At 46.4% G+C, this 27,702-nt stretch overlaps 1 protein-coding gene across 1 annotated transcript; it reads left to right on the top strand.

Moving 5' to 3' along the window:
- On the top strand, positions 1–25,704 carry LOC122548350 (solute carrier family 43 member 3-like). Its single transcript, XM_043686887.1, has 12 exons — positions 1–178; positions 5,128–5,260; positions 6,231–6,277; positions 7,679–7,755; positions 9,943–10,035; positions 11,332–11,471; positions 13,946–14,178; positions 15,775–15,933; positions 20,468–20,562; positions 21,417–21,616; positions 23,194–23,317; positions 25,567–25,704. The coding sequence occupies exons 1-12, from the start codon at positions 1–3 to the stop codon at positions 25,702–25,704; spliced, it is 1,617 nt and encodes a 538-aa protein (XP_043542822.1).
- The last annotated feature ends 1,998 nt before the right edge of the window (positions 25,705–27,702 follow it).

Here is a 27,702-nt window from a genome sequence, read left to right as displayed (position 1 = left end):
ATGTTGAGCATCAAAATCAAGCAGTATTTGACCTTTGCAAATGGCCTCTTCGAGTGTCTATGCTTCGGGGGTGCCATCTTCGGCTGGGCCTCCCTGGTCTTTGTGTTGAAGAAGGAGGGCTATTTCTCCGATCTCTGTGACTCAGTCAGCAACATCAGCCACCGTGGAGAGAGGAACAGTACTGGTAAGAGTGTGTCACTGAGCGTGTGCGGGAGAGACACAGAGTTAAAGGGAAAAGGACAGATGTGGGGAAGTGACAGCGAGACGGGGGGATGAGGGCTCTTGAGGGAGACACAGGGTGATGAAGGGGAGAAGGGGGATCAGGAATTAATACCTGCAAAGACATGGCCTTGCCTTAGACATGGCCCAGAAAATGATCAGCTTTGATGCTATGGACCAGACCAAACCCGCCCCCTCTCACAATGTGTCAAGGAATATCACCGAGATCCTATTTTAGCTTATTTAAAGGCAGGTTTTAGGCACTCTGGTCCTGTTGTAATTCAATTGGTCAAACTATTTTATCAAAACAGACTTTATTCTTATACCACAGTTGAAATACAAACAAAGAACTGTTCCAATTTCGCAGCATCCCTTGGCAAAGGAAATACAGCAAAACAGGTTTCCCTAACTTATCTCACTCCTCCAGTCAAGGAGAGAGACACCACCACCTTTAGGTTCCCCTCCAAGATAATTAGCACCCTGACTTGGAAATACATTGCCGTTCCTTCACTGTCGCCAGGTCAAAATCCTGGAATTCCCTCCCTAATGGTATTGTGGGTCAACCCAAGCAGGTGGGCTGCAGTGGTTCAAGAAGCCAGCTCGCCCTCACCTTCTCAATGGGCAAATGGGAATGGCAATAAGTGCTGTTCCAGCCAATGCTGCCATATCCCACAAAATGAATAGATTCTTCAAAAATGGATCTAGCAGCTGAAAGAGAACTCGTGCTTTTTTTTTACAGCAGCAGAGAGAGAGAGAGAGCGGTATCCGGCAGCTTCAACTCCAAAAACACTAATTTCACCAAATGAAAGGAAAAACAAGACTCTTGGGTCTGTGTGTAAGCCTGACTCCACCCGCCTTCTTCTATCTACTTTAAAGAAAACCCAAAACTATTTTCTCTGCTTTCCATGGAACAGACACCTCACCATGAGCGCTCTTCAAGAGAAGCAGGATAGAACTAATCCCTCTTAAAGGCACATCTCATCCCACTTGACACTGACAAATCACACCACCTGACCTTAGCTTTCAATGGTATTTTGGTGGCTGCACCCATTCCATAAACATAATTGGGTTTACTGTTGAGCAGACATTTGATGGACCAAGAATATAGCTAGAAAAGTCCAGCAACTACAAATTCTGCTGTAATAACTCCCATCTTAACTCTCCAAAGTTGGACCAAAACCCCAGTCAGATGATATATTCTGTGGTTGATTAGTTTTTTTTGATGATATATTATAAGGGTCTAATGGTATTATCATTAGACTATTAATCCAGAGACGCAGGGAATATTCTGGGAAACCAGGTTCAAATGCCACCATGGCAAATGAATTCAATAAACTCCAGGGAAAAGGGACTAATGTTGATGACTGTCAGGAAAAATCCACCTAGTTCACTGATGCCTGTTCGGGAAGAAAATCTGTTAGTTTTACCTGTTGTAACCGACATGCCACATACTGCAATGTGGTCAACTCTCAACTGCCCTCTGGACAATTAGGGATGAGTAATAAATACTGACCTGGCCAGTGATGTCCACATACTGTGAATGAAGTAAAATATATATATAAAATTGGCTGGATAAGTGCAGCTACATTAACGTTCAAGAACACAATCACCAATCCATGCAAAATACCTTCTCTTGATCGGTACTGAAATCACTCCCAGAACATTGACTGCGATTTTAGTGAGTGATGAAGTGGTGCTGCTTCAAGCACAGAATGTGTTTCCTAATCGCACTGTCAATATAAAGTATAATATGCAACATTACCGAGGGATTTTGGCACCACACTGTATAGATGCATGAAACAGGATCAAACGCACTATGAGACAACATGATTCCATGAATTGTAAGACTTGGATACTCAGAGCAGCGACACCAGAGGTAGTTAGCCACAGTCACACCTTCATGGTTCATATAAGACCATAAGATAGGGGAACAGGAGTAGGCCATTTGGCTCATTGTGTCTGCCCCACTATTCAATGAGATTGGGGCTGATCTAACAATCCTTAACTCCAAATTCCTAACTAATCCCCATTACCTTGCATCCCCTTGCTGATTACAAATCTTGAATATACTTAACAACCCAGCTTCCCCAGGCCTCTCTGGTAAAGGTTTCTAAGAAGATGAACAAACCTCTTCCCAATCTCTTTCCTCGATGTGTGAGCCCTTCCTCTGAGATGATGTCCTCTCTGCTCCTCCACTCTCCTTCAAATTGAACTGACCCAAATAAACCTCCTAAGAATTTTCTATGGTTTAATAAAGTCTCCTATCATTCTTCTATACTCCAGACACAAACATCTCCTTCCCCCGTATTCACCGAGTGAAATCTCTCAGGATTGCTTCCAGGGCCAGTATATTCCTCCAATTTGGAGGATGGACTTGTTCAAAGTACTCCAGGTTTTGTCTAATAATTTTTTTGTTCGCTCATGGGCTTTGGGCATTGCTGGCTGGGTCAGCATTAATTGCCCATCCTGAGTTGCCCCCCCCCCCCGAGAAGCTGCCTTCTCGAACCACTGCAGTCCATATGCAGTAGGCTGACCAACAATGCCCTGAGGGAAGGGGTTCCAAGGTTTTGACCCAGCGATAGTGAAGGAATGCCGATATATTTCCATGATTCGGAGATGCTGGTGTTGGATTGGGGTGTACAAAGTTAAAAATCACACAACACCAGGTTATAGTCCAACAGGTTTAATTGGAAGCACACTAGCTTTCGGAGCGACGCCCCTTCATCAGGTGATTGTGGAGGGCTCGATCGTAACACAGAATTTATAGCAAAAATTTGCAGTGTGATGTAACTGAAATTATACATTGAAGAATTGATTGTCTGTTAAGCCTTTCATCTGTTAGAATACAGTGATCGTTTCACTTCTTTCATGAAAGCTAGTGTGCTTCCAATTAAACCTGTTGGACTATACATGAAAGAAGTGAAACGATCACTGTATTCTAACAGATGAAAGGCTTAACAGACAATCAATTCTTCAATGTATAATTTCAGTTACATCACACTGCAAATTTTTGCTATAAATTCTGTGTTACGATCGAGCCCTCCTCAATCACCTGATGAAGGAGCGTCGCTCCAAAAGCTAGTGTGCTTCCAATTAAACCTGTTGGACTATAACCTGGTGTTGTGTGATTTTTAACGAGATATTTCCAAGTAAGGATGATGAGTGGCTCGGAGGGGAACGTGCAGGGCTGGTGTTCCCATGTACCTGCTGCCCTTATCCTTCTAGATGGAAATGGTTGTGGGTTTGGAAGGTGCTATCTGAGGATCTTTGGTGAGTTTCTGCAGTGCATCTTGTTGATGGCACACACTGCTGCTGCTGAGCGTTGGTGGTGGAGAGAGTGGTTGTTAGTGGATTTGGTGCCAATCATGCGGCTGCTTTGTCCTCGATGGTGACAGGTTTCTCGAGTGTTGTTGGAGCTGCACCTATCCAGGCATGTGGGGAGTATTCCCCCACACTCCTGACTGGTATCTTGTGGACAGGCTTTGGGGAGTTAGGAGGTGAGTTACTTCCAGCAGGATTCCCAGCCTCTGAATGATTGTCAATAATTAAACAGCAATGAACATAATGTGAGGCCACATGATCTCTGAGTTGCAAAATTTGAAAGTTGAAGATGAAGACACCACCTCCATGACTTGCCATCAGTCTCACTTTGATAGCTCTCATTCCTACCCCTGACCAAAAGTATTGAAGTTACTCTCGGAACCTGAACATGCGTAGACAGGGTCCTGGTGCTAGTACTAGAGGAGGGTTGTCCTGGGATCGGGACAACATGGAAGGAGAGCTGGATTGTCAGATGTGGGTGTGCCCCACTGTCAGAGGAAATCTCCTGAGGATGAATTGTGACTAGACAATCAGTACCAAGGACAGCAGTCCCGATGGAGTACAGCCCAAACGCAGGACTGGAGAAAGATCTGCACTGTCAGTGAGCTGGTTTTGAAGGCTTAAGTACCAGAGGGGCATTGCTCTGTGAGGGTTTAACCCTGCGAGAGCACTATTGAAGGAGCAAGCTTGAGGGAAGATCCCATTGCCAAAGTAATGTGGGAACTGACTGAAACCTCATCTTTTATCTCAGCTGAATACAATACATTGACAGAAATTCTGGAGCTGGTTATCTTCCATGTCCTGGCCCTGCAGTCTACATTCTAATTCATCACAAAAATGATTAGCTTTCAAAACGATCTCCGGTGAATTGGTGGATGAATTGCACTAGCAGTGGAACGTTCTTTCTTATTAATTGTTTTTTGCTCATTGGCTTTTGTTCTCTCTCTTGGTATTCATCAGCCTGGGGCTCTGACAGCTCAGTCAGCTGGCTTGCAATATGTATGATGCCAACAGCGTGGGTTCAATTCCAGCACTTGCTCAGGTTACCATTTAGGATTCTCCATCTCAACCTGTCTCCTCACCTGAGAGCCTTCCAACCCTACGGTCTCCGTCTGTCTCTCTCTCTCTCTATAATGACAGAGCAGCCCCATGGTCCTTGCAGACTATGTTGACTTTATCTTTATTCATCAACCTCCATTGAACACAGTCTCAGTATTTTGTCTCACTGCCTTTTTCTGTATCTTTGTCTCCTTCTGACGATCTCGCACGTTCTCAGGCATGTTTTCTGCTCTGTCTCTCTCCATCCAGCTTCTTCAATTTTTTTTGTTGTCAGATTCTTTCTGACTCAATCACTCCTGTTTACTATTTCTCTCTTGATACCTTATCCTTTGCGTTGCTCACCCTCTCTATCTTGCTCACTCTGGTCTTATGCTTTTCTTGATAGTTTCCCTCATTTTTGGCTTCACTTCACACATTTTGCCTCTCATTGCTTTCAACTTATTCTCTCTTCCCATGCTGTCCCTCCCCAACCATGCTCTCCCTCCTTTTCACTCCCTCTCATTGTCTCTCCACCTTCCTTTGAACCAGTGGACTGTGATCTACAGGATCAGCACTTCGCCCTGGTCTTCACGCTGGCATCGTTCTCGCTCTCTTTCATCACCCTGCCCTGTGGGTTCCTGTTTGACTACTGTGGCACCATGGTGACACGATTCACAGCCATGTGAGTCCTCAATGTTTTCTCTGCCCGGGTTACCATTACTGTCTGGTCGTATATTAGCTGCAGGGTGAACGAGGGGAGCTGGGTAGGACAATGAAAGATGGGGTGTTCATGCTAAATTGCCCTGCAGTGTTCAGAGGGTTTGATGGATTAGCCACGGGTAAATGGGATGTTGTGGGGTGATACGGTGGGATGCTCATTGGAGGGTCAGTGCAAACTTGATGGGCTGAATGGCCTCTTTCCACTTTGTAGATTCTAGGTCAGAGAGTGGGAATGGGAGCACGAAGGTATCTGGAGAGGCAGTGTCAAGGGCAGGCAGATGGAGAAAGAGAGGACAGAGGGTGAAAATGGATTGGAGGGGAGAGGCAAAATTTGGAGCACAGCTTTTGGGGCACTTTCAGGGGAGGGTGGGTAGGAGGAGAGAAAAGTGGTTGGATAGATTTGGGGTCGGAACTGGGCGAGGCCAGTGTGATCATTAGTTGGAGTGAGGAGAGGAGGGGGAGGGTAATCCATGGGATGGAGTGAACAGTAGTAAAGGAAGAATAAAGCCCCATTGGTGAGCACATCATTCTGAGGAAACAATCCACTTTGTGTAACAGTGTCCGAGATTGTGCACCTGGTATGAACTGGCCTACAGTGGCCCACTGGCCAGTTTTGAATGTTATTGTCACAAACACCAGCAAAATATTTGTGATTTAAAGGAATTCAGGAGGAACCTCCTACAAAGGTCAAATCATGTATCCACATGGCCATCTTGGTTTTATTTGGCCCTCGAAGGATTGTAGGTGGAGTTAAGGCCAGCATTTATCACCCATCCTTAATTACCCTTGGGGAGGGGGGGTAAGTGATAGACTGGTCTGCATGTGGCTGGGTATCTGGGATTTTGTTCAGGTTGGGTGAAAGGGTACAAGGAGTACAATGTGATGATGAGAGAGTCTTGAATTTATCGCACTGTCTTTCTCCATCTCCCCAGATCTCTGTACACCTCTGCCAATTTAATGATTGCCTTCTCCACTCCAGGTGAGTCAAACACCTTTATTTCTGTGCAGAGTCTTGGCAGATGGGTAACGCTATAATCCAGTACATAAAGCCTGTTAATGATGATGGTCAGAACAGAAAGATGTCATTCATTCTCACCATATCCTACCAACCTTTACAACATTCTAATGTTCCTTACTGTCCTAAATGTTTACACATACATGAATGACCGCCATCGATTGGCATTCAGGCTTAGCTTAGTTCATTTTAAATGCACATATTGTTCATCTCAACTAACTCATCGGTTAGCAGACTCCACAACATCCCCTTGCTGCATTTCCCTTTTGAATTTATTGCTGTGTATTGCACATTAATGACCAACAGGTTCCTCAAGTTGAACTCAACCTCTGTCTGCTTTATTCAAACATTTCCAAATGCTAATAAGCTTGATGAGGGATCCTTCGATTCCCTGATGTCAGTGCAGCCTGTCGGACAGGGAGAGATAATTTTAAAGTTGAATGAGGAGAATTGATGACCAAGTGAACATGTGAAGCACGGCTGATGATGAAGGGCTTCACAATCCAAGGACAGGATTGTGGGTATCATCAGAACACAGGGACAGGAGGAGGCCATTCAGCTCCTCAAGCCTGTTATGCCATTCAATGGCTGTCTGTGGCCTAACTCCATATCTCTGGCCTATATCTCTTAATGCCTTTACGTGACAGAAGTTGTCACCAGGCATGTATTTTTCAACCAGTGCTGAAAATACACTCATTACAGAAACATACAATCCCTACAGAGACGATAGAGACCAATCAGCCCATCAAGTCTTTCTCCACCCTCTGAAGGGCATCCCACCTTATCCATGTAGCCCCAAGTTTACAGGGAGTAATCCACCCAACTTGGACTCTCTGGGGTAATTTTTCAGTGCCGCCAATCCACCTAAACTGCACACTTTTGGACTTTGGGAGCAAAGTACACACAGGCACGGGGAGAACATACAAACTCCACACAAATAGTCTCTTAAGACGGGAATCGAACCCGGGTCCCTAGCACTGCAAGGCAGCAGTGCTAACCACTGAACCACTGCCGCAGCCAAAACAAAGCTGCATTGAGATTTGAAATCAGGGTCTCCTGTTTACATGGCAGGCACTTTAACCCACTGAGCTATGAAGTAAAATACACGTGACACTAAAATCATTCATTCAGTAAGGCACTGAGCCCTCCCCTACAGCACTGCATCTCGGTGGGAGTCCATTGTTCTTGTTTGTGATGCTATTCTCAATGTTAGTGACAGTGAAAATTGCCTGCCCTTTCCCTCACATTGTTCCACTGCTCCATGTGATGGACCATCTTGGCTGATGAGCTGAGGTTCCACATGCTTGCAGTAATGCAATTCCCTTTTATATCTCATGATCACTGTCACCCTCTGTTCCCTCACAGATTCTGCTATCCTGCTGTTCCCTGCAGCCTGCATGATCGCAGGTGGTGGAATCCTCTTCTTCACCACCAACATACAGGTAATGGCCAGTCATCTGGCAGAATCTCTACAGGGAATGCTGTACTGTCGGAGACTCAGCGTCAAGACAAGCTCAGAGATTGCTGGAGAAACTCAGCAGGATCTGGCAGCATCTGTGGACAAAGAAACAGAGTTAACATTTCAAATCCAGTGACCCTTCTTCATTACCCTGTCTTTCAGCTGAGGATGTACAGCACTGTCGCTGTCCGTACTGAGGGAATGCTGCACTATTGGGATTCAGTAACCACACAATATCCACTATTATAGGATCAGTATTCGAATAGTCTGACGGTGTCTCACAGGACAGTACCGAGGGGGTTATGTCTTGTCACTCTGATAGGGAGCCTGTATTTGAGAGTCTAATATTGAGGGAGTGCTGCAGTGCCTGAAGGTCTGTATTGAGTTACACCATTAGAGAGATTGACCATTGATTGTTCATCTCACAATGTGAAGAAACTTTCTGCCTACAAATTGGTTGCATTTCAATCATGAATGTTGCCTAGGCCATCAGCAATTCTGAACTCTCCAATCCAGTATCTTCCCTCATTACTGACCGGGCAGCATTCCTGCAGTGCTGCTATTCTGATCAAGAAATAGCCCTTCAGTTCCTGAGACTGTGGGGAAAACCCTTACTTCCACACAGATGGTGAAGCACCTCTTCCCTATGAAACTCCCTCAATACTGCCGCTCCAACAGTGCAACGCTGAACCTTCACCAGCTCCAGCGCTGACTGGAAGTCAAGCATTTTGATTGGATGAATCTCTTTCGATGACATCATGTGCTTTTCTGAATGTTCTCAGCACTCTCTTCACAGTAGGTCAGCATTTATCGCCAGTCAGGCAGTTATTTGTCAACCACAGTTGGATAATTCTAAGCCACACCAGGTCATGACAGCAGTTACCTACCTTATGGAAGGTAACAGATGGGTTACCCTCCCCTACTGACAATTTGGTCATCATTAGACCCTAATTTCAGGTTTTATATTGAATCCACCATCTGCTGTGGCAGGGATTTGAACCTGGCTCCCCACATCATGACCTGGGTGTTTCTGGGTTAATAACTCCACAAGGCCATTGTCTCCTGCTTTTGGAGAGTAGCCCCTTAATCGAAGCCCTTTCTCGTGAATATTATTATCTCGGGGAGCCGAATGCATGTCATTAGCATCAGTCAATAGGATTCCGTGACGTACTGCTAATAAGAGGGAGAATCAGTTCAGATCACTTAAAACATTAGGGCTGACTGACCTAATTCTGCTCATATAATTTAATAGTCTTATGCCAACAGCGTTGAAGAAATATACCTCTTTCCATCATTTCTGTGTTTCTGTTTTGTTAAGCTCTGCTGTTAACAATTGGATAGTTGAGGGAAGTGAAGGGAATTGGAGCCATTTACTGTGACTGGGTATGCCAATGACCTGTGGTGTTGAGGCCATTCCTGCTAGCTCACGAGGGCTGGACACTGTAAATACCAGGAGGAACAGGATGAGGCCATTCAGCCCCTTGAGCCTGCTCCACCATTCGAAACAATCATGGCTGATCTCATCTCGGCCTCAACTCCACTTTCCTGCCTGCCTTCCATAACCCTTCTGCTGCTCATTAAAAATCTGTCTGTCTCCTTACCTTCCAGGTTGGTATGGTAGCTCAGCACTGCTGCCCCACAGTACCAGGGACCTGGATTCGATTCCACCCTTGGGCGACTGCCTGTGTGGAGTTTACCTGTTCTCCCCATGTGTGCGTGGGTTTGATCTGGATTCCTCCCACAGTCCAAAAATGTGCAGGTCCGGTGGATTGCCCAGAGGGCTCGAGGGTTGGTACAGACTTGTTGGGGGAAATTACCTCTTCCTATACCGTAAGGATTCTACAAATTGATTCAATATCCCAGTATCCATTGCTGTCTGAGGGAGTGGATTCCACAGTTTCACGGCCCTATGAGCAAAGTCATTCCTCCTCATCTCCGTTGGAAATCAGCTATCCCTCATCTTAAATTGAGGCCCTCTCATTCTGGATGCCCCATATAAGGAAACATGCTCTCTCTGTCTAAACCATGTGCGATATGGTTCTCTCAGTGCAAGGCCGAGATTGGATCCATGCCCATCACTGTTCAGTATAGACTGCTAACTCCCAGAATGGCTTGCAGGATTACACACCACCCCCAATCCACTGATGGTTTCTGTTCTCTCTGACTCCAGGTTGGGAATCTATTCGGGAACAAACGTGCCACCGTCATCACACTCTACAATGGGGCTTTCGGATCGTCAGCAGCCGTGTATCTGCTGGTGAAGGTGAGGTGGGCAGTAAGGGAACAAACAGATGGTGTAACATGCTGGAATCACGTTCCAGAACAGACTTAGGAGAGTGTAGCAGGAGATAACATACTGGCCTTATCCATCTTCCAGAAAACCACTGCCTTTCTTGTTTAATTCATTCATGGGATGTGGATATCACTGGCCAGGCCAGGATTTATTATCCATCCCGAGAGGGCAGCTTTGAGTCAAGAACATTGCTGAGGGTCTGAGTTTCAGGTAGGCCAGACCAGGTAAAGATGGCAGATTTCCTTCTCTAAAGGGCATGAGCGAACCTGATAAGCTTTTTTCCCAAGAATGGATGCATGGTCACCATTAGGCACATAATTCCAGATTTTTAACTGAATTCAAATCCCACCGCCTACTGGGGCAAGATTTGAGCTCAGGCTCCGAGGTGGGTTTCCACGTTAACAGTGCAGCGATAACACCACTGGGCCATCACCTCTCTCCCCTCTTCCTGTATCAGTGGGAGAGTCAGAAACTCTCATCACATTGGGCAAGCGTATCAATGTGCACTTGCAATGTTAAGGATAAGGCCAGGTGTTGGAAAATGTGAAAGGACAAGTTAGATGATTGTGACCAATGCAGTTTCAATGGGCTGAAAGGCCTTTTCTGTATTGCAGATCCTCTGTGGTGTTCTTCCCATTGCCAGTGAGAAAGAGGCTGGGGGAAGAGGCTGAGGAGAATACATGGGTGTGAAAAGAACAGAGAATAGAACTGAGAGACAAGGAGGTGGCAAAGAAATGAAAGGTACTGCAAACGGGAAAGCCAAGAGGCAACTGAGAAAGCAGTGGAAAGGCAGAACACGGAAGAGAGAAGGCTGGAGATGCATTAGGTATTGAACAGGAATAAGTGCATCCTCCCGGTGATCCGGTTTCCTCCCACAGCCCAAAGGTTAGATAGATAGATTCGCCATAGGAAATTGCCCATAGTTTCCATGGATGTGCAGGTTAGGTCAATTGGCCATGGAAAATTGTCCCATAGTGTCCAGGGATGTGCAGGTTAGGGTGGATTGGCCATGGGAAATTGTCCCAGAGTGTCCAGGGATGTGCAGGTTAGATGGATTAGCTGTGGAAAATGCGGGATTACAGGGGTACGGGTGAGATGTTTTTTGGAGGGTTAGTGTAAACTCAATGGGCCAAATGGCCTCTATTTGCACTGTCAGGATTCTGTGACTCTAGCAATGAGGCAGAAGTGGGAAGATTAGATGGAATCTTATGTGAGCTGTTAGTAATATGTATTTCATTTCTTCACATGCTGACACATCTTCTCTAGGGTTTGTACGAGTCTGGTGTATCCCTGAGATCCATGTTCATCTTCATCAGCTGCTTCAGCTCCATCCACATTTGTAGTACCCTTTTCCTGCTCCCACAGACACAAATTCCCAACCAGCTCCCAAAGGACTACAGCTATGGGTAAGTAGCACAGGGAGTGTGTACAAGTCTGCAATCTCATTGAAGGATTCGGCTGCTTTCTCAAGATTCACTGGAAAGCCTCGAATCCAATTGGGGAATGTCCAGAGGGTGACATAGTGACTCAGTGGTCAGTACTGCTGCCTCATAGCACCAGAAACCCAGGTTCAATTCCACCCTCGGGCAACTGTCTGTGTGGAGTTTGTTCTCTCGGTGTCGACTTGGGTTTCCTCCAGGTGCTCTGGTTTCCTTTCATAGCCAAAGATGTGTAGGTTAGGTGGACTGGCCATGCTAAATTGCCCCACATGTCCAGCTATGGTCCTATTCAATGGTGGAGTAGTATCAATGGGCTGAATGGCCTACTCCTGTTCCTTTTTGTGATGGATTGAATTTTCATTAGATCAGGATTGGACCCTTGAATCAATGCTAATGGAAGAATGGGGGAACATGTCAGTGCATGAGATTAGATTACTTAAATTAGATTAGATTACTTAAAGTGTGGAAACAGGCCCTTCGGCCCAACAAGTCCACACGGCCCCGCTGAAGCGCAACCCACCCATACATTTACCCCTTCCCTAACACTAGGGGCAATTTAGCATGGCCAATTCACCTGACCTGCACATCTTTGGACTGTGGGAGGAAACCCACGCAGACACGGGGAGAATGTGCAAGTTCCACACAGTCAGTCACCTGAGGCGGGAATTGAACCCGGGTCTCTGGCGCCGTGAGGCAGCAGTGCTAACCACTGTGCCACCGTGCCGCCCAGAGGTTACAGCTTCTGACTGAATACAGTGCTGCTGCTGTTGCGGGTCCACATTTTCTCCACGATGCCCAGTTTTTAGTGGCGCAGTCTGTTCAAATTGGTCATATTTTGGTTCTTCCACATAAGGACTGAGCAGAGGCTGCTTGTATCTGCTTGTTTCAGTACTCTGATGGGAGATGCCTCTGTTAGGTAGGTGGTCAGCTCAAATAGGTTTTGCCCATCTTGTTGCTACCACAGACTGAGTAAAGCAGTTGTGTCCTTTCGAGTTGAATATTGGGCTTGTAGCGACCCTCTTTGCGGTGCACATTAAAGTCCTCCACCAAGACCGCATGTGTGCCCTTGACATTGCTGTGTTCACCCCATTTGGAGTTCCACACAGACAGATCTTGACTTATCTGTCAGAATTGTCCCTTTCTGTCTGGAGGATCTTGAAGGAGAACCATTGCTGGTGTTTTTGAATCTGTAGTCTCTACTGTTTGTCCTGTTCGGGTCCGAACTCTGCTGGTTTAAAGATGGTCCGGAGTCCGTGTGGGATGAGTTGGTTACGGAGGCAGGCACTGAGGAAGCAAATGTGGCTGTAGTAGCGAGTTTGTTTCAGGACATGGTTGAAGAGCTTCAGGGCAGAGGAAATGACCTGGGAGTTGCAGTGGAAGAGGGACTCCCTGAGATTCTTGTAGAGAGGGGAGGAAAACTTCTTCAAGGCAGGCATCCTTGCAAGAGGATTCAGAGTAGGGTTAGAATCAACTAGGTAAAACCAATGACTGCAGATGTTGGAAACCAGATTCTGGATCAGTGGTGCTGGAAAAGCACAGCAGTTCAGGCAGCATCCGAGGACCAATAAAATTGACATTTCGGGCAAAAGCCCTTCATCAGGAATACAGGCAGAGTGCCTAAAGGCTGGAAAGATAAATGAGAGGAGGGTGGAGGTGGGGAGAAAATAGCATAGAGTACAATAGGTGAGTGGGGGAGGGGATGAAGGTGATAGGTCAGGGAGGAGGGTGGAGTGGATAGGTGGAAAAGAAGATAGGCAGGTAAGACAAATCATGGGGACAGTGCTGAGCTGGAAGTGTGGAACTGGGATGAGGTGGGGGAAAGGGAAATGAGGAAACTGTTGAAGTCCACATCGATGCCCTGGGGTTGAAGTGTTCCGAGGCGGAAGAAACTTTGATGGATGTGGAAGGCTCCTTTAGGGCCTTGGATGGAGGTGAGGGAGGAGGTGTGGGGGCAGGTTTTGCAATTCCTGTGGTGGCAGGGGAAGGTGCCAGGACAGGAGGGTGGGTTGTAGGGGGGCATGGACCTGACCAGGTCGTCACGGCGGGAACGGTCTTTGCGGAAGGTTGAAAGGGGTGGGGAGGGAAATATATCCCTGGTAGTGGGGTCCGTTTGGAGGTGGCGGAAATGTCAGCAGATGATTTGGTTAATGCGAAGGTTGGTCGGGTGGAAGGTGAGCACCAGGGTCGTTCTGTCCTTGTTACGGTTGGAGGGTTGGGGTCTGAGGGCGGAGGTGCGGGATGTGGATGAGATGTGTTGGAGGGCATCTTTAACCACATGGGAAGGGAAATTGTGGTCTCTAAAGAAGGAGGCCATCTGGTGTGTTCTGTGGTAGTACCATCCTGCAGTAATTAGATGCCCCTCATTCGTTTGAACAAAATCATTTGGATTGTTCAATTGCGGCCGTATCTTCGATAAGCAGATTCCTCCCTTGTCTGGATAGGATCACTTGTACAGATTTCGGATTGAAATCCTTATCCCGAGCACAGGAGACTCCGAGCCAGAGGAAAACTGTAAGAGGTGGAGATGGAACCATCCGGTGGACCCCCAGGAGGTGGATGGAGGTGGAAGAGCCTGGCAGAGAGACATCTAAAATCATGCAACCGGACAGGGGAGACAGAATGGAAAAGGAGGAAATGGTTGACGGTTGGAAAACTCAGACCAAAGAACAAGGAGGTTTGAAAACATGGGCTCTCTCTGCCTCCAATTCCTTCCCTCTCCCCTCCCTTCTCAATCTCCTCTTTTCCTTCCTCCTCTCCCTCCCACTGAGTCAGTGGGCCAGTGAGCGACAGATAGAGTTTAATGCAGATCAATGCAAGGGATTGTATTTTGAAGACAAACACGGACTTACACAATTAATGTTAGGGCCCTGGAGAGTGTTGGTGAAAGACACAACTAGGGGTGCAGAGTTCCTTGAAAGTGGCATCGCAGGTGGACAGGGTGGTGAAGAAAGCATTTGGCATGCTTGCCTTCATCGATTAGACCATTGAGTGGAGGAAGTGGGGCATCATTTTATAATTATACAAGACTTTAGTAAGGCCACATTTAGAGTACTGCATACAATTCTAATCGCCATGCTAGTGGAAGGATATTATTATAATAGAAAGGGTGCCAGAAAGGTTTACAAGAATGTTACTGAGTTTGCAAAGTTTGGGTTATAAGGAAAAGCTTTTTTTCCCTGGAGCATTGCAGGCTGAGGGGTGACCTGATAAAGGTTTATATAACAATGAGGTGCATCGATGAGGTGAATAGTCAAAGTCTTTCCCCAGGGTGGGGGCGTCCAGAACTAGAGAGCAGGGGTTTAGGGCGAGAGGGGAGACATTTAAAAGGGACCAGAGGGGCATCTTTTTCACACAGAGGGTGGTACGTGTATGGAATGAGCTGCCAGAGGAAGTGGTGGAGGCTGGTACAATTACAACATTCAAAAGGCATCTGGAAGGGTATATGAATAGGAAGGGTTTAGAGGGATATGAGACAAATGGGACTAGATTAATTTAGGATATCTGGTCAGCATGGACGAGTTGGACTGAAGGGTCTGTTTCCATGCTGTACATCTCCAAGACTCTTTGGTCGAGAAGGGTACCATTGCAACATTTAAAGTACATTTGGAGAGGTACAAGAATAGGAAAGGTTCAGGGGTATATGGGCCAAAGGCAGACAATTGGGACAGTTTCAGTTTGGGAAACCTGGTCAGCATGGATCAGTTAGGCTGAAGGGTTCAATTGCTGGTTCCATGCTGGAAATTGGGGCGGCACAGTGGCTCAAATGTCAGCACTGCTGCCTCACAGCACCAGGGTCCTAGATTCAATTCCAGCCTTGAGTGACTGTCTGTGTGGAGTTTGCGTATTCTTCATGGGTTTGGTCCATTTCCTCCCACAGTCCAAAGATGTGCAGGCCAGGTGAATTGGCCATGCTAAATTGCCTATTGTGTCAGGTGCATTCATCAGGGGGGCAAGTTACTCTTCAGAGGGTGGTGTGGACTTGTTGGGCCGAAAGGCCTGTTTCCACACTGTAGGGAATCTAATCTAATCTGAAACCGTGAGAGAATTAGGATAGTTTTGTGAAAAATCTCAAAAGGCCAATACAAAAAGCTACCGTCTGTTGCCTCAGCTAATGCGATGAAAGGACTAAAGTTTCAGCCTGCCGCTAGTTTTGATTTCATTTTTTGTTTTTCAGTGATCTGCGCAAGTACGGACTAGTTTCTCTCTTCTTTACCTCTTCCACCTTTTAATTCTTTGTTTGTCCCCCCCAACCCCCTCCTCTCCTGCCAAGGAGTGGAAGAGGAGACCCCATCGTTCAGGAGCTGCATCTTTTCAAAGGTCTTCCTCACTCACCTGCTCTGGCTTTCAGTCATACAGCTGCGGCATTTCCTCTACATCGGTACACTCAACCCCATGCTCAACCTGCTCACCAACGGTGATTCCGGGCAAGGTAAGGTGACAGAGGGTTATGGGGGAAGGTGCCACTGGGGTGTTGAAATGTAGATGGAGAGAAGAAGAGAGACAAAGGCAATGGGAGCGAGGAAACAGATTGGCGCTGCTATGGGGTTTGGAAACAGAGAGATGCAAAAGACAGCAGGAGAAGCAAAACTGAAAGAGGACGTGCAGATTTATTGTGTGTAATGGGCGCTATCAAGGCAACAGTTATTGCTCAGCTCTAATTGTCATCGAAATGAACAGTTCACTCTCCATTTCAGAGCGAGCCAGAGTTCTGCATTCACATGAAGAATGGGCTGGGAAATCTCTCATTAGCTGTGCGTGCCAGTGGCCTAATGGATAAGGCACTGCCCTTGTAAGCCAGGGGTTGTGTGTTCTCAGTCCGAGCTGGGGTAAGGTGGCTGTCGGTCCTCATGTGGTGCTGTGGTAGCATTCCTGCCCCTGGATTGTGGCGACCCAGGTTCAAGCTGCCCCTGATGTGTAGGGACATCTCTCAATGGGATGATTAGGGGAAAGCTCTCCCTTCCTAAAGGTCCTTACTGTTTTTGACCATAATTAGTGGTGATTTCAGCCCAAAGTTTTTATTTCCAACTATCAACCTGTTCAGGGGTGTTATAACACACATCTAGAGCAGGCGGGAATCAAACCCTGGACTCCTGGCTCACAGGTAGGGACAGTACCACAGATTTATTAACTGCACTTAAATTTCACCAGCAGTCATGGTGTGATTTAAACCCGTTATGACAGAGCATTATGCTGCCCCTCCGAATTATGACCACAGAACATTGAAACATTGTCCCCATCGCTCCTGATAGAGGCAACAATGGGCATCAATAGTAACGAGAGTGAAAGCTGCAGAACAAGAATGGTCAATAGGGTCATAGAGTCATAGAGCTGGCCAGCACGGAAACACACCCTTCAGTCCAGTGCTGACCAGATAACCTAACCAAATCTAGTCCCATTTACAGAGTCATAGAGATGTACAGCATGGAAACAGACCCTCTGTCCAACTCGTCCATGCTGACCAGATATCCCAACCCAATCTAGTGCCACCCGCCAGCACCCAGCCAATATCCCTCCAAACCCTTCCTATTCATATACCCATCCAGATGCCTTTTAAATGTTGCAATTGTACTAGCCTCCACCACATCCTCTGGCAACTCATTCCATACTCGTACCACTCTCTGAGTGAAAAGGTTGCCCCTTAAGTCTCTTTTATATCTTTCCCCTCTCACCCTAAACCAATGCCCTCTAGTTCTGGACTCCACCACCCGAGGGAAAAGATTTTGTCTATTTATCCTATCCATGCCCTTCATGATTTTGTAAACCTCTATAAGGTCACCCCTCAGCCTCCAACATTCCAGGGAAAACATCCCCAGACTGTTCAGCCTCTCCCTATAGCTCAAATCCTCCAACCCTGGCAACATCCTTGTAAATCTTTTCTGATCTCTTTCAAGTTTCACAACATCTTTCCGATAGGAAGGAGACCAGAATTGCATGCAATATTCCAACATTGTGGCACAACCAATGTCCTGTACAGCTGGAACATGACCTCCCAACTCCTGTACTCAATACTCTGGCCAATAAAGGAAAGCATACTAAATGCCTTCTTCACTAGAGTATCTACCTGCAACTCCACTTTCAAGGAGCTATGAACCTGCACTCCAAAGTCTCTTTGTTCAGCAACACTCCCTAGGACCTTACCATTAAGTGTATAAGTCCTGCTAAGACTTGCTTTCCCAAAATGCAGCACCTCGCATTTATCTAAAATAAACCCCATCTGCCACTTCTCAGCCCACTGGCCCATCTGATCAAAATCCCGTTGTACTCTAAAGTAACCTTCTTTGCTGTCCACTACACTCCAATTTTGGTGTCATCTGCAACCTTACTAACTAAACCTCTTATGCTGCCATCCAAATCATTTATATAAATGATGAAAAGTTGTGGACCCAGCACTGATCCTTGTGGCACTCCACATTTGCCAGCATCTGGCCCATATCCTTCTAAACCCTTCGATTCATATCCCCATCCAGATGTCTTTTAAATGCTGTAATTGTACCACCCTTCACCATTTCCTCTGGCAGCTCATTCTATACACGCACCACCCTCTGTGTGAAAAAGTTACCTCTTAGGTACATCCTAAACCTATACCCTCTAGTTCTGCACTCCCCACCCGAGGGAAAAGACCTTGTCTGTTTATCCTATCCATGCCCCTCATGTTTTTATACACCTCTATAAGGTCACCCCCTCAGCCTCCGATGCTCCAGGGAAAACAGCCCCAGCCTGTTCAGCCTCTCTCTATAGCTCAAAGCCTGCATCTCTCGCAACATCCTTGTAACTCTTTTCAGAACCCTTTTGAGTTTCACAATATCCTTCCGAGGACAGGAGAGTTTCCTCCCTCTAATTTCAGGATGGCATCTGGTGACAGGGGACGTTCCGCACAGGTCAGTGTTAGGATCACAGCTATTGACGCTATACATGGACGATCTGGAATAAGGAACTGAGGGTGTGTTGTTATGTTAGCAAATGATACAGAGATAGGTGGAGGGACAGGTAGTGTTGAGGAGGCTGTTGAAGGACACGGACAGCCTAGAAGAAATACAGGATGGAATGCAATGTTGGAAAGGGTAAGGTTATGCACTTTGGGAGGAAGAATCAAAGAATAGACTATTTCCAAATGGTGAGAGGCTTCTAGAATCTGAAGCTGAAAGAACAGAGATGTACTGTTGAGGCTCTATTAGGCACTGGTCAGACTGCATTTGGATTACTGTGAGCAGTTTGGGGCCCCGTATCTAAAGAAGGATGTGCTGGCCTTGGAGGGGGTCCAGAGGAGGTTCACAAGATTTATCCCGGAGCTGAAAACCCTATCATGTGAGGAGAGATTGAGGACTGTACTCAATGGAGTTGAGAAGGATAAAGATGGGGTGGGGGGGAGGAATCTGATGGAAATGTACAGAATGTTGAGAGGCCTGGATAGACAGAACGTGGAGAAGATGTTCCCATGAGTAGGAGAGTTGAGGGCCCGAGGGCACAGCCTCACAGTGAAGGGATGGTCCTTTCAAACTGAGATGAAAAGGAATTTACTCAGAGGGAGCTCGCCCCCCTCCCTTGGCCTGCATTGCTACAGGAAATGGTGCAGGCCAAGTCATTGAGTGTGATTAAGATTAGATTACACCCATTCCCCTACACCTAACACTACAGGCAAATAAGCATGGCCAATTCACCTAACCTGCACATCTTTGGACTATGGGAGGAAACCAGAGGAAACCCACACAGACACAGGAAAAATGTGCACACTCCACACAGATAGCTGCCCAAGGTGGGAATTGAACCTAGGTCTCTGGTGCTATGAGGCAGCAGTGCTAACCACTGTGCCACCATGCCACCCAAGTCAGAGATGGATGGATTCTAGATTAGTAAGGGACTGAGAGAAGGCAGGAAATTGGGATGGAGAAACAAATCAGCCATGCATGAATAGTGGAGCAGACATGATGGGCTGAAAGGCCTTATTCTGCTCCTCTATCTCATGGACAGCGAAAGAATGCAGGTTAGAGTGAAGAGTTTAACTTCTGCTTTGACATTAGTTGGAGCGGGTGACATTTTGCTCTTGGGTGCTGTCAAGGGAGGGGGGCGAGCTCCCTCTGTCTCAGGACTTCTCAGTCTCTTTGCCCATGCTAGGGAGAAGTCTCAGCTCCATGTGAACCATACTCTCTGCACATTGAGCAGGAGTGCAGAGGCTGTTACTGGAGTGACAATACAGGAACATCAGCTGAAAAGCAACAACATAGGATTAAGTGTTAGGAATTCAGCTTGGAAATCCATTGTTTGTGCTCTGACATCAAACTCTAATATCAGCAATGGTGAACATGGAGAAACCACATTGTGGTCACAAGCATCTGGGGTGCCAATGTATTTTGGGAAGTGAGTTTACAAGAAACAATCTGACCTGTCATTTCTAAGTGGGTGCTAGAATATGGTTTTCAGTTTTCCCCTATGTTTAACTCTTATCTTTCAACCTCACTTTTCGGGGCAAATAAAACCACCCCTTCCAGAAAGCCAATGCGTGACATGTATAACTGGTTCACTTCAATCAGTTTTATTTGGAAGGCTCCTTTGGGTGACATGGTGGCGCAGTGGTTAGTACTGCTGCCTCATAGCACCAGAGACTTGGGTTCGATTCTTGCCTCAGGCAACTGTCTCTGTGGAGTTTGCATGTTCTCCCTGTATCTGCTTGGGTTTCCTCCCACAATCCAAAGATGTGCAAGTTAGATTGGAATGGTCATGCTAAATTGCCTACAGTGTTAGGTGCATTAGTCAGGGTAAATATAGGGTAGGGGAATGAGTCCGGTTACTCTTTGGAGGGCCAGTGATGACTTATTGGGCCGAAGGGCCTGTTTTTCTACTGTAGGGAATCTAATCGCTGTAAAAGCTCAGTAGCACCAGCTTTCGGAAAATAATATGTACAAGCCTTAGCAGTTCAGTGTTAAAGTGACAATTTCCTCCTCCCTCTTTTTGTTTCGGGTCCTCAGTAAGCAGACTGACGAACGCCTTTGCCATCACACAGATGAGCAGTGTTTTTTGTGCCCCATGGAACGGCCTGATTATGGATCGACGCAAAGACAAAAGGAAACTAGCAGCCGGTTTCTCAGGTAATTCAAGTGTCCCTGTACATTTCAGTCCCCATCCTCCATCACCCCCAGTTCCGAATACAGAAGGCAATTCATCGAATTGTACTCTGCACCCCGATCACACCCAGTCTCAGATCATCCAGGTTTTCATTCTACTCAGAATGAGGGCATCACCGACTGGGCCCGCATTTATTGCCCATCCCTAATTACCAAGAGTCATCCATATTGCTATGGGTCTGGAGTCACACGTAGGCCAGTCCAGATAAGGTTGGCAGCTTCCTTCCCTAAAGGGCATTAGTGAGGCAGATGGCTTGTCCTTCATAATGGTTTCACAGTCAATACTAAACCCCTGATTCCAGATATATATTTAATTCAAAATCCACGGTCTGCTGTGGCTGGATTCGAGCCAAGGTCTCTAGACAATAACTGGGGTCTCTGGATAAGTAGTCTATTGCTAATGCCACTAGGCTATTGCATCCACATAAAACACAGTGATCATTCCCACGCCTGGGTAATCCAGGTTTAAACACTCCAATCATTCCCACGCCCAGATAATCCAGGTTTAAACACTCTGATCACTCCCATTCCTGGGTAATCCAGGTTTACACACTCTGCTCCCACTTTGATGCTGCTGTGCTGAATGTTTCTCCTCCCCATAGGCAGGGATTGTCATCCTGGCTCGTTCGGTGATTACTGAGCTCTGATTCAATGCGTTTGTTTGTTTTGTTTTGCCCCCACCTCTTCATTGCACCTCTCCCCTCCCCCTCCTACTGCCCCCTCTGCTCTCCTCATCCTCTTGTCCCTTGCCCTCTTCCTCTGACCCCTGCCCCCTCCCCCACCCCCTCCCGCCCCAGCGGACTGTGCCACCTCGAAGAAGCTGGATGCCATGATGGCCGCTGTCCTGTCTCTGACCATTACCGTCACACACGCCGTCCTGTTCGCTGTCTGTGCCACCATCCCTGTGCTCCAGGTTCAGTACCTGACCTTCATCCTCCAAGTGATCAGCCGCACCTTCTTGTATGGAGGGGACGCAGCATTTATCTCTCTCGTGTAAGTCAGTGCCTGATTCCTCACCAGTGGCCTAATGGCATTGTCCTTTAACTGTTGATTTTTGACACCCAGGTAGTGCTCTGGGGACCCACGTTCAAATCCCACCCATAGCCTTTGGTGGAATTTAAATTCAATGAAATAAAATCTGGAATAAAGAGTCTACCAATGATCGTGAAACCATTGTCGATTGTTGGAAAAACCCATCTGGTTCCCTAATGTCCTTTAGGGAAGGAAATCTGCCATCCTTACCTGGCCTGGCCTACATGTGATTCCATCTCCACAGCAATGTGGTTGACTCTGAGCTGCCTGTCCAGCGATGCCCACATCTCATGAGTGAATTAAGAATTTTTAAAATTGCACTGAATGCAGTTGCACTGTTAGGATTGGTTCCTGTGCCCTGCATTCTCTCACTGGGTCTTATGTCAGTGACTATGAGCGAGGACCCCTCTCAGGCGTGACACTATGACCTGGAAAGGATTCAGCTGTGGAAGAGATCAGAACCAGCTGCCAGGAAATGTCAGACAGTGAGTTTTGTGAAGGAATTCAGGGAAGAGCTCCTGACCCAACTAAAGGCCAGAATGTGAACCCCCTATCATAATAAGTGGCTATGAACAATGACATCATTACATTCCGAGGAAGGCTGAACAGACACTCAACCGGGCAATATTTTCAGTGCATCAGAGGTAGAAGCGTAGGCCATTCAGCCCCTTGAGCCTCCTCCGCCATTCAATACAATCATGGCCAATCTCATCACGACCTCAACTCCACACTCCTGCCCGCTCTTCAACCTGTTATTCATTAAAAATCTGTCCATCTCCTCCTTAAGCTTACTCAATGTCTCAGCATCTTGGGGAGTGAATTCCACAGGTTCACAACCCTTTGAGAAAAGTAATTTCTCCTCGTGTCTGCCTTAAATCTTCCACTCCATATCCTAAAATTATGGCCTTAGGTTGCCCCCATGAGGAAACATCTCCTCTACATCTGCCTTGTCCATCCCCTTTAGCATTTTATAGGCCTTAATTAGATCTCCTGTCATTCTTCTAAAGTCCAGAGAGTGTAGGCCAGAGCTGGTATTACTCCGTCAGGAAATGCAGGCGTCCCTTGTCCATCCCTCTAGGCCATTGGAGTTGCTCAGAGACAATGTGAGTTTGAGTCACAGGCCCACGTGTAGGCCAGACCGTGCTAAAGATGTCAGCCTCCCTTGCCCAAGCTGCAGCTATGTTCCAGAGACTTTCAGTTTTGAATGGCAATCAACAACAGCTTCATCGCTGCTGTCACGGAGAGGAGCTGATAATACAGACAATTTGTTTCAAAACAAGCTTTAAATTTGAGTTCTGTCACCTTGACATGACAGGATTTGGAATCATTTCTCAAAAGACAGCAGCAGCCTGGGTTAGGTGACCGCTGGCACCATGCTATTACCGTGACACAGCAATTCTTCTGAGGTGGGCATGGCTCAGTATCAGATGTGAATGAGGTGCCTCATCTTATGCATAAATGCGAACATCAACCTGTGCAGGGTGGAACACAATGAAGTTTGATTTGATATTCCCTTCCATCTCTCTCCTCTTGTGCAGGTTCCCTTCCTGCCATTTTGGGAAGGTCTATGGACTGGTGCAAGCTCTCTCTGCTGTTATTTCTCTGCTTCAGTACCCATGCTTCACTTTGATCCAGGGGCCCTTGCACGGCGACCCACTTTATGTGAGTAACAGTATGTAATGATAACCCAATCCTCTCAATGATTCGAAGTCAGAGATTGAGCTGGCAATGAAGATGCAAACGTCATTAATTTGGATGATGGGAGAGTATCTCACCCATCTCCTGTGGTTCTGCACAAAGACAAACTTGTTGATCTTTAAGGCGCCCAATTCTCTCCCTAGTTATTTAATGTACTTGTAGAATCTCTTCTGATTCTCCTTGACCTTTTTTCCAAAGCTAGCTCATGTAGACAAGGAGGAGGCTGGAAGCAGGTCAGGTAGATTAGATTCCTTACCGTGTGGAAGCAGGCCCTTCGGCCTAACAAGTCCACACTGACCCGCTGAAGCGCAACCACCCAGACCCATTCCCCTACATTTACCCCTTCACCTAACACTATGGGGCAATTTAGCATGGCCAATTCACCTAACCTGCACATTTTTGGATCGTGGGAGGAAACCAGAGCACCCGGAGAAAACCCACGCAGACATGGGGAGAATGTGCAAACTCCACATGGTCAGTCGCCTGAGACGAGAATTGAACCCGGGTCTCTGGCGCTGTGAGGCAGCAGTGCTAACCACTGTGCCATCGTGCCGCCCATGATGGTAGCATCAGGAGGTGGTGAAGTCAACAATTCAGGTATTACCCTTCTTCAGCTATCTCATGTCTCATTTTGCTCTCCTTATTTCCCTCTCAAGTGTACTCCTACTGTCCGTGTACTCCTACAGGGATTCACTCAATCCCAACTGTTCCTTATTCTTGACCAGAGCCTCAGGGTAGGCTGGGTTGTTTTCCCTGGAGCGTCAGAGGCTGAGGGGTGACCTTATAGAGGTTAATAAAATCAGAGAGGCATGGGTAGGGCGAATAGACAAGGTCCTGGAGTGGGGGAGTCCAGAGCTAGAGGGAATAGGTTTATGGTGAGAGGATAAAGATTTAAAAGGGAGCTGGGAGGTAAGGTTTTCACAAGCATGCATAGAACAAGCTGCTAGAGGAAGTGTTCAATGCAGATGCAATTGCATCTTTTAAAAGATATTTGGACAGGTACATGAATAGGAAAGCTTTAGAGGGCAATGGGACAAATACAGTCAAATGGGATTAGTCCAGTTTGGGATGCCTGGTGGGTAAGGACGAGTTGGGCTGAAGGGTCTGTTTCCACATTGTATGACTCTGTGGCTAGGGAGATTTCGAGGGAGAGAGAGAGAGCCATGTGAGCAAGAGAGAGAGAGAAAAAAACTCTGACACAGACATGTCGAAACACAGAAAGACATTCCTCAAATGGAATTTGCGATGCCTCCACTATTGGGTTGGTTTCAAAGGTGAGGTCATCCCCAGATCTTTAAGAGTCCTGAATCTGTGGAAAGTCTAAGTAAAACCATCAACACACCCCATAAAATTAAAGTAAAATCACAATGTAATGCATGGGACATAATTTATTTGCAGTATCAATATCACGATAGATCACAGTGTTTGAAATATAGGATTCTTTTGCTGATTTATCAAGACTGCCAGCTGATAAGGTACAGGTTAAACCCACACTCATATAGTAGCATGTGCCTGTGGGACTGTACACATCACTGGGCAGATGAGAAATAATGTCGAGTGTTTAATGAACGTGTGTAAGAATGCACTTGAATGCAGTCACAAATGAGGAAGCGGAGTTGTTTGAAGGAAATTCATATTGTTCTCTTTGGCACAGAGAAGCTAAAGAGAAGACTTTATGGGGTGTATGAAAACTTGGAATATTTTGACAGGGAAAAAGTGAAAAAGCTGTCTATATTGGTGACAGTGATTCCATATCAATATAAGCAGGACAACAATTTCAGATGGTGAACCAGAGGTGACTTGGTGATACAACTGTTCAAAGAATGAATGATGAAGATTTGGAATTAATTGGAAGGGGATGAGAGTTATAATTGCAGGATTTAAACAAGGACGTGACAAACGCAAGAAAAGTTGTGACAACTGAAAATTTCATTACAAATCCCAACAATTCGGGGCCAGTGGGAAAGATTGTACAGTGGAATCCAGGTTCTTTCAAAAAACAATCCGAGGCAGATTGGGCAGATCGCCCAGCTGTGCTGTAATAGGCAAAGGTATATGAACAGGGAAGGTTTAGAGGGAAATAGGCCAAATGCGGGTGAATGGAATGAGTTCAGTTTGGGATACCTGGTTGATGGGAACTGTGTGAGATGACTTCGGACTGGAGACTTGCTCTCTCATTTTATTTTTCTTGTTATTGTGAACGTACGGGGCAGCTGAATCTTGGATTCATCGCCGTGCTAATGCTAGCGTACATCCATCCCGTAAACGTCTACCTCCACTGCCGTCAGGAGAGTCAGAGGGAAAGCACGTGCACACATCACTGGGCACAACTCGCAGCTCGGGAAGGATGACAGGCAGGAATGATTAAGATAAAGTGCTGTGCACAGATCATGGGATTTGCTGGGCAGACAAGGGTATTGTGCAGATGGGCAGATGGCCACCATAATCAGCATGAGAATGAGCACTACGAGACAACAGTCTCTGCATCAATGTCAGCAAGAGAACAGTCACTCCACTAACATCAACAAGATAGCAGTCTCTCCATCAACATCATCAAAACAACAGTCTCTCCATAAACGTAAGCAAGAGTACAGTCTCTCCATCAAGTCAGCAAGACAACAGTCTCTCCACCAACATCAGCAAGAGAACAGTCTTCCCATCAACATCAACAAGACAACAGTCTCTCCCTCAGCATCATCAACACAACAGTCTCTCCATAAACGTAAGAGAACAGTCTCTTCATCAACGTTAGCAAAACAACAGTCACTCCATAAACGTAAGCAAGAGTAGTCTCTCCATCAAGTCAGCAAGACAACAGTCTCTCCATCAATGTCAGCAAGAGAACAATCTCTCCATCAATGTCAGCAAGAGAACAATCTCTCCAACAGCATCAGCAAGACAACAGTCTCTCCATCAACATCAGCATGAGAACAGTCTCTCCATCAACATCAGCAAGAGAACAATCTCCCCAACAACATCACAAGACAACAGTCTCTCCATCAACATCAGCAAGACAACAGTCTCTCCATCAACATCAGCAAGAGTACAGTCTCTCCATCAACGTCAGCAAGAGTACAGTCTCTTCATCAACGTCAGCAAGACAACAGTCTCTCCATCAACGTCAGCAAGACAACAGTCTCTCCGTCAACGTCAGCAAGAGTACAGTCTCTCCATCAACATCAGCAAAACAACAGTCTCTCCATCAGCGTCAGCAAAACAACAGTCTCTCCATCAATGTCAGCAAAACAACAGTCTCTCTATCAACATCATCAAGAGTACAGTCTCTCCATCAGCGTCAGGCAACATAACAGTCTCACCATGAACATCAGCAATACAACAGTCTCCCCATCAACATCAGCATGAGAACAGTCTCCCTATTAACATCAGCATGAGAACAGTCTCCCCATTAACATCAGCAGACAACAATCTCCACGAACATCAGCAAGAGAACAGTCTCTCCACCAACATCAGGAAAATGAAGGAGCTGGTCATTGACATGAGCAAGTGGAGTGGAGAGCATGCTCTGTCTACATCAATGGAAATTCGACATGGTCCTCAATGCTTTACCAATGTTTATAGATGCACCTCAGATAGTATCCTATCTGGATGCATCACAGTGTGATATGGCAACTACTCTTCCCAAGACCGCACAAAACTACAGAGAGTCATGAACTTAGCCCAGTACATCACACAAACCAGCCTTCCTGCCATTAACTCCATATATTCATCCCACTGCCTTGGAAAAGCAACTAACATGATCAGAGACCCCTCCCACCCCAGTTATGTGATCTTTCACCCTCTTCCATGGGCAGAAGATACAAAAGTTAGAAATCCCGTACAAACAGATGTAAGAACAGCTCCTTTCCTGTTGGCATCAGACTTTTGAATAAACCTCTCAAAATATTACAGTCTATCTCACTCTCTTTCTCTCTCTGCACCTTTTCTGTGGCTGTAACATTGTATTCTGCACTCTGCTCCATTACCCTGATGTCCTTTCTTGTGTTATGACCTGCCTGAATAGCACATAAAACAATAGTTCTCACTGTATCACGGTGCTTGTGCCAATAATAAATCAAATTGAAGATTCTGTGCAGAAACATCACGTTTGTTTTCTTTGGATTGCAGGAGATCCACAAAACATCAGTGTTGGTTGTGAGGACACCAACAGTGCAGACTCTATGGCTCCCTCTGGAGACATGGACCAGGATTGTCATTTTAGATTTTAATTGCAGAGCATGACTTGACTCTGAGAGGAACATCCAACATGACTCTACAATGCCCAACTTCAAGGCATTTTTACAAAATGCATTGTTGTATGTTTCATTCATGACTTTTCACGATCTCAAAGC

The sequence above is a fragment of the Chiloscyllium plagiosum genome, unplaced genomic scaffold (genome assembly GCF_004010195.1).
Source record: "Chiloscyllium plagiosum isolate BGI_BamShark_2017 unplaced genomic scaffold, ASM401019v2 scaf_52, whole genome shotgun sequence".
Lineage (NCBI taxonomy): Eukaryota > Metazoa > Chordata > Chondrichthyes > Orectolobiformes > Hemiscylliidae > Chiloscyllium > Chiloscyllium plagiosum.
The sequence above is the reverse complement of the archived record's forward strand: the minus strand, read 5'-3'. Positions and strand labels throughout refer to the sequence as shown.

What these genes read in the sequence shown, in the direction of transcription:
- LOC122548350 (XM_043686887.1), top strand. Translation starts at nt 1, where the DNA reads ATGTTGAGCATCAAAATCAAGCAGTATTTGACCTTTGCAAATGGCCTC. An exon ending in CCAAAGGACTACAGCTATGG is followed by an intron (nt 11,472 to 13,945) that starts GTAAGTAGCACA and finishes TTGTCTGGATAG; the next exon opens with GATCACTTGTACAGATTTCG. An exon ending in TCAGACCAAAGAACAAGGAG is followed by an intron (nt 14,179 to 15,774) that starts GTTTGAAAACAT and finishes TCTCCTGCCAAG; the next exon opens with GAGTGGAAGAGGAGACCCCA.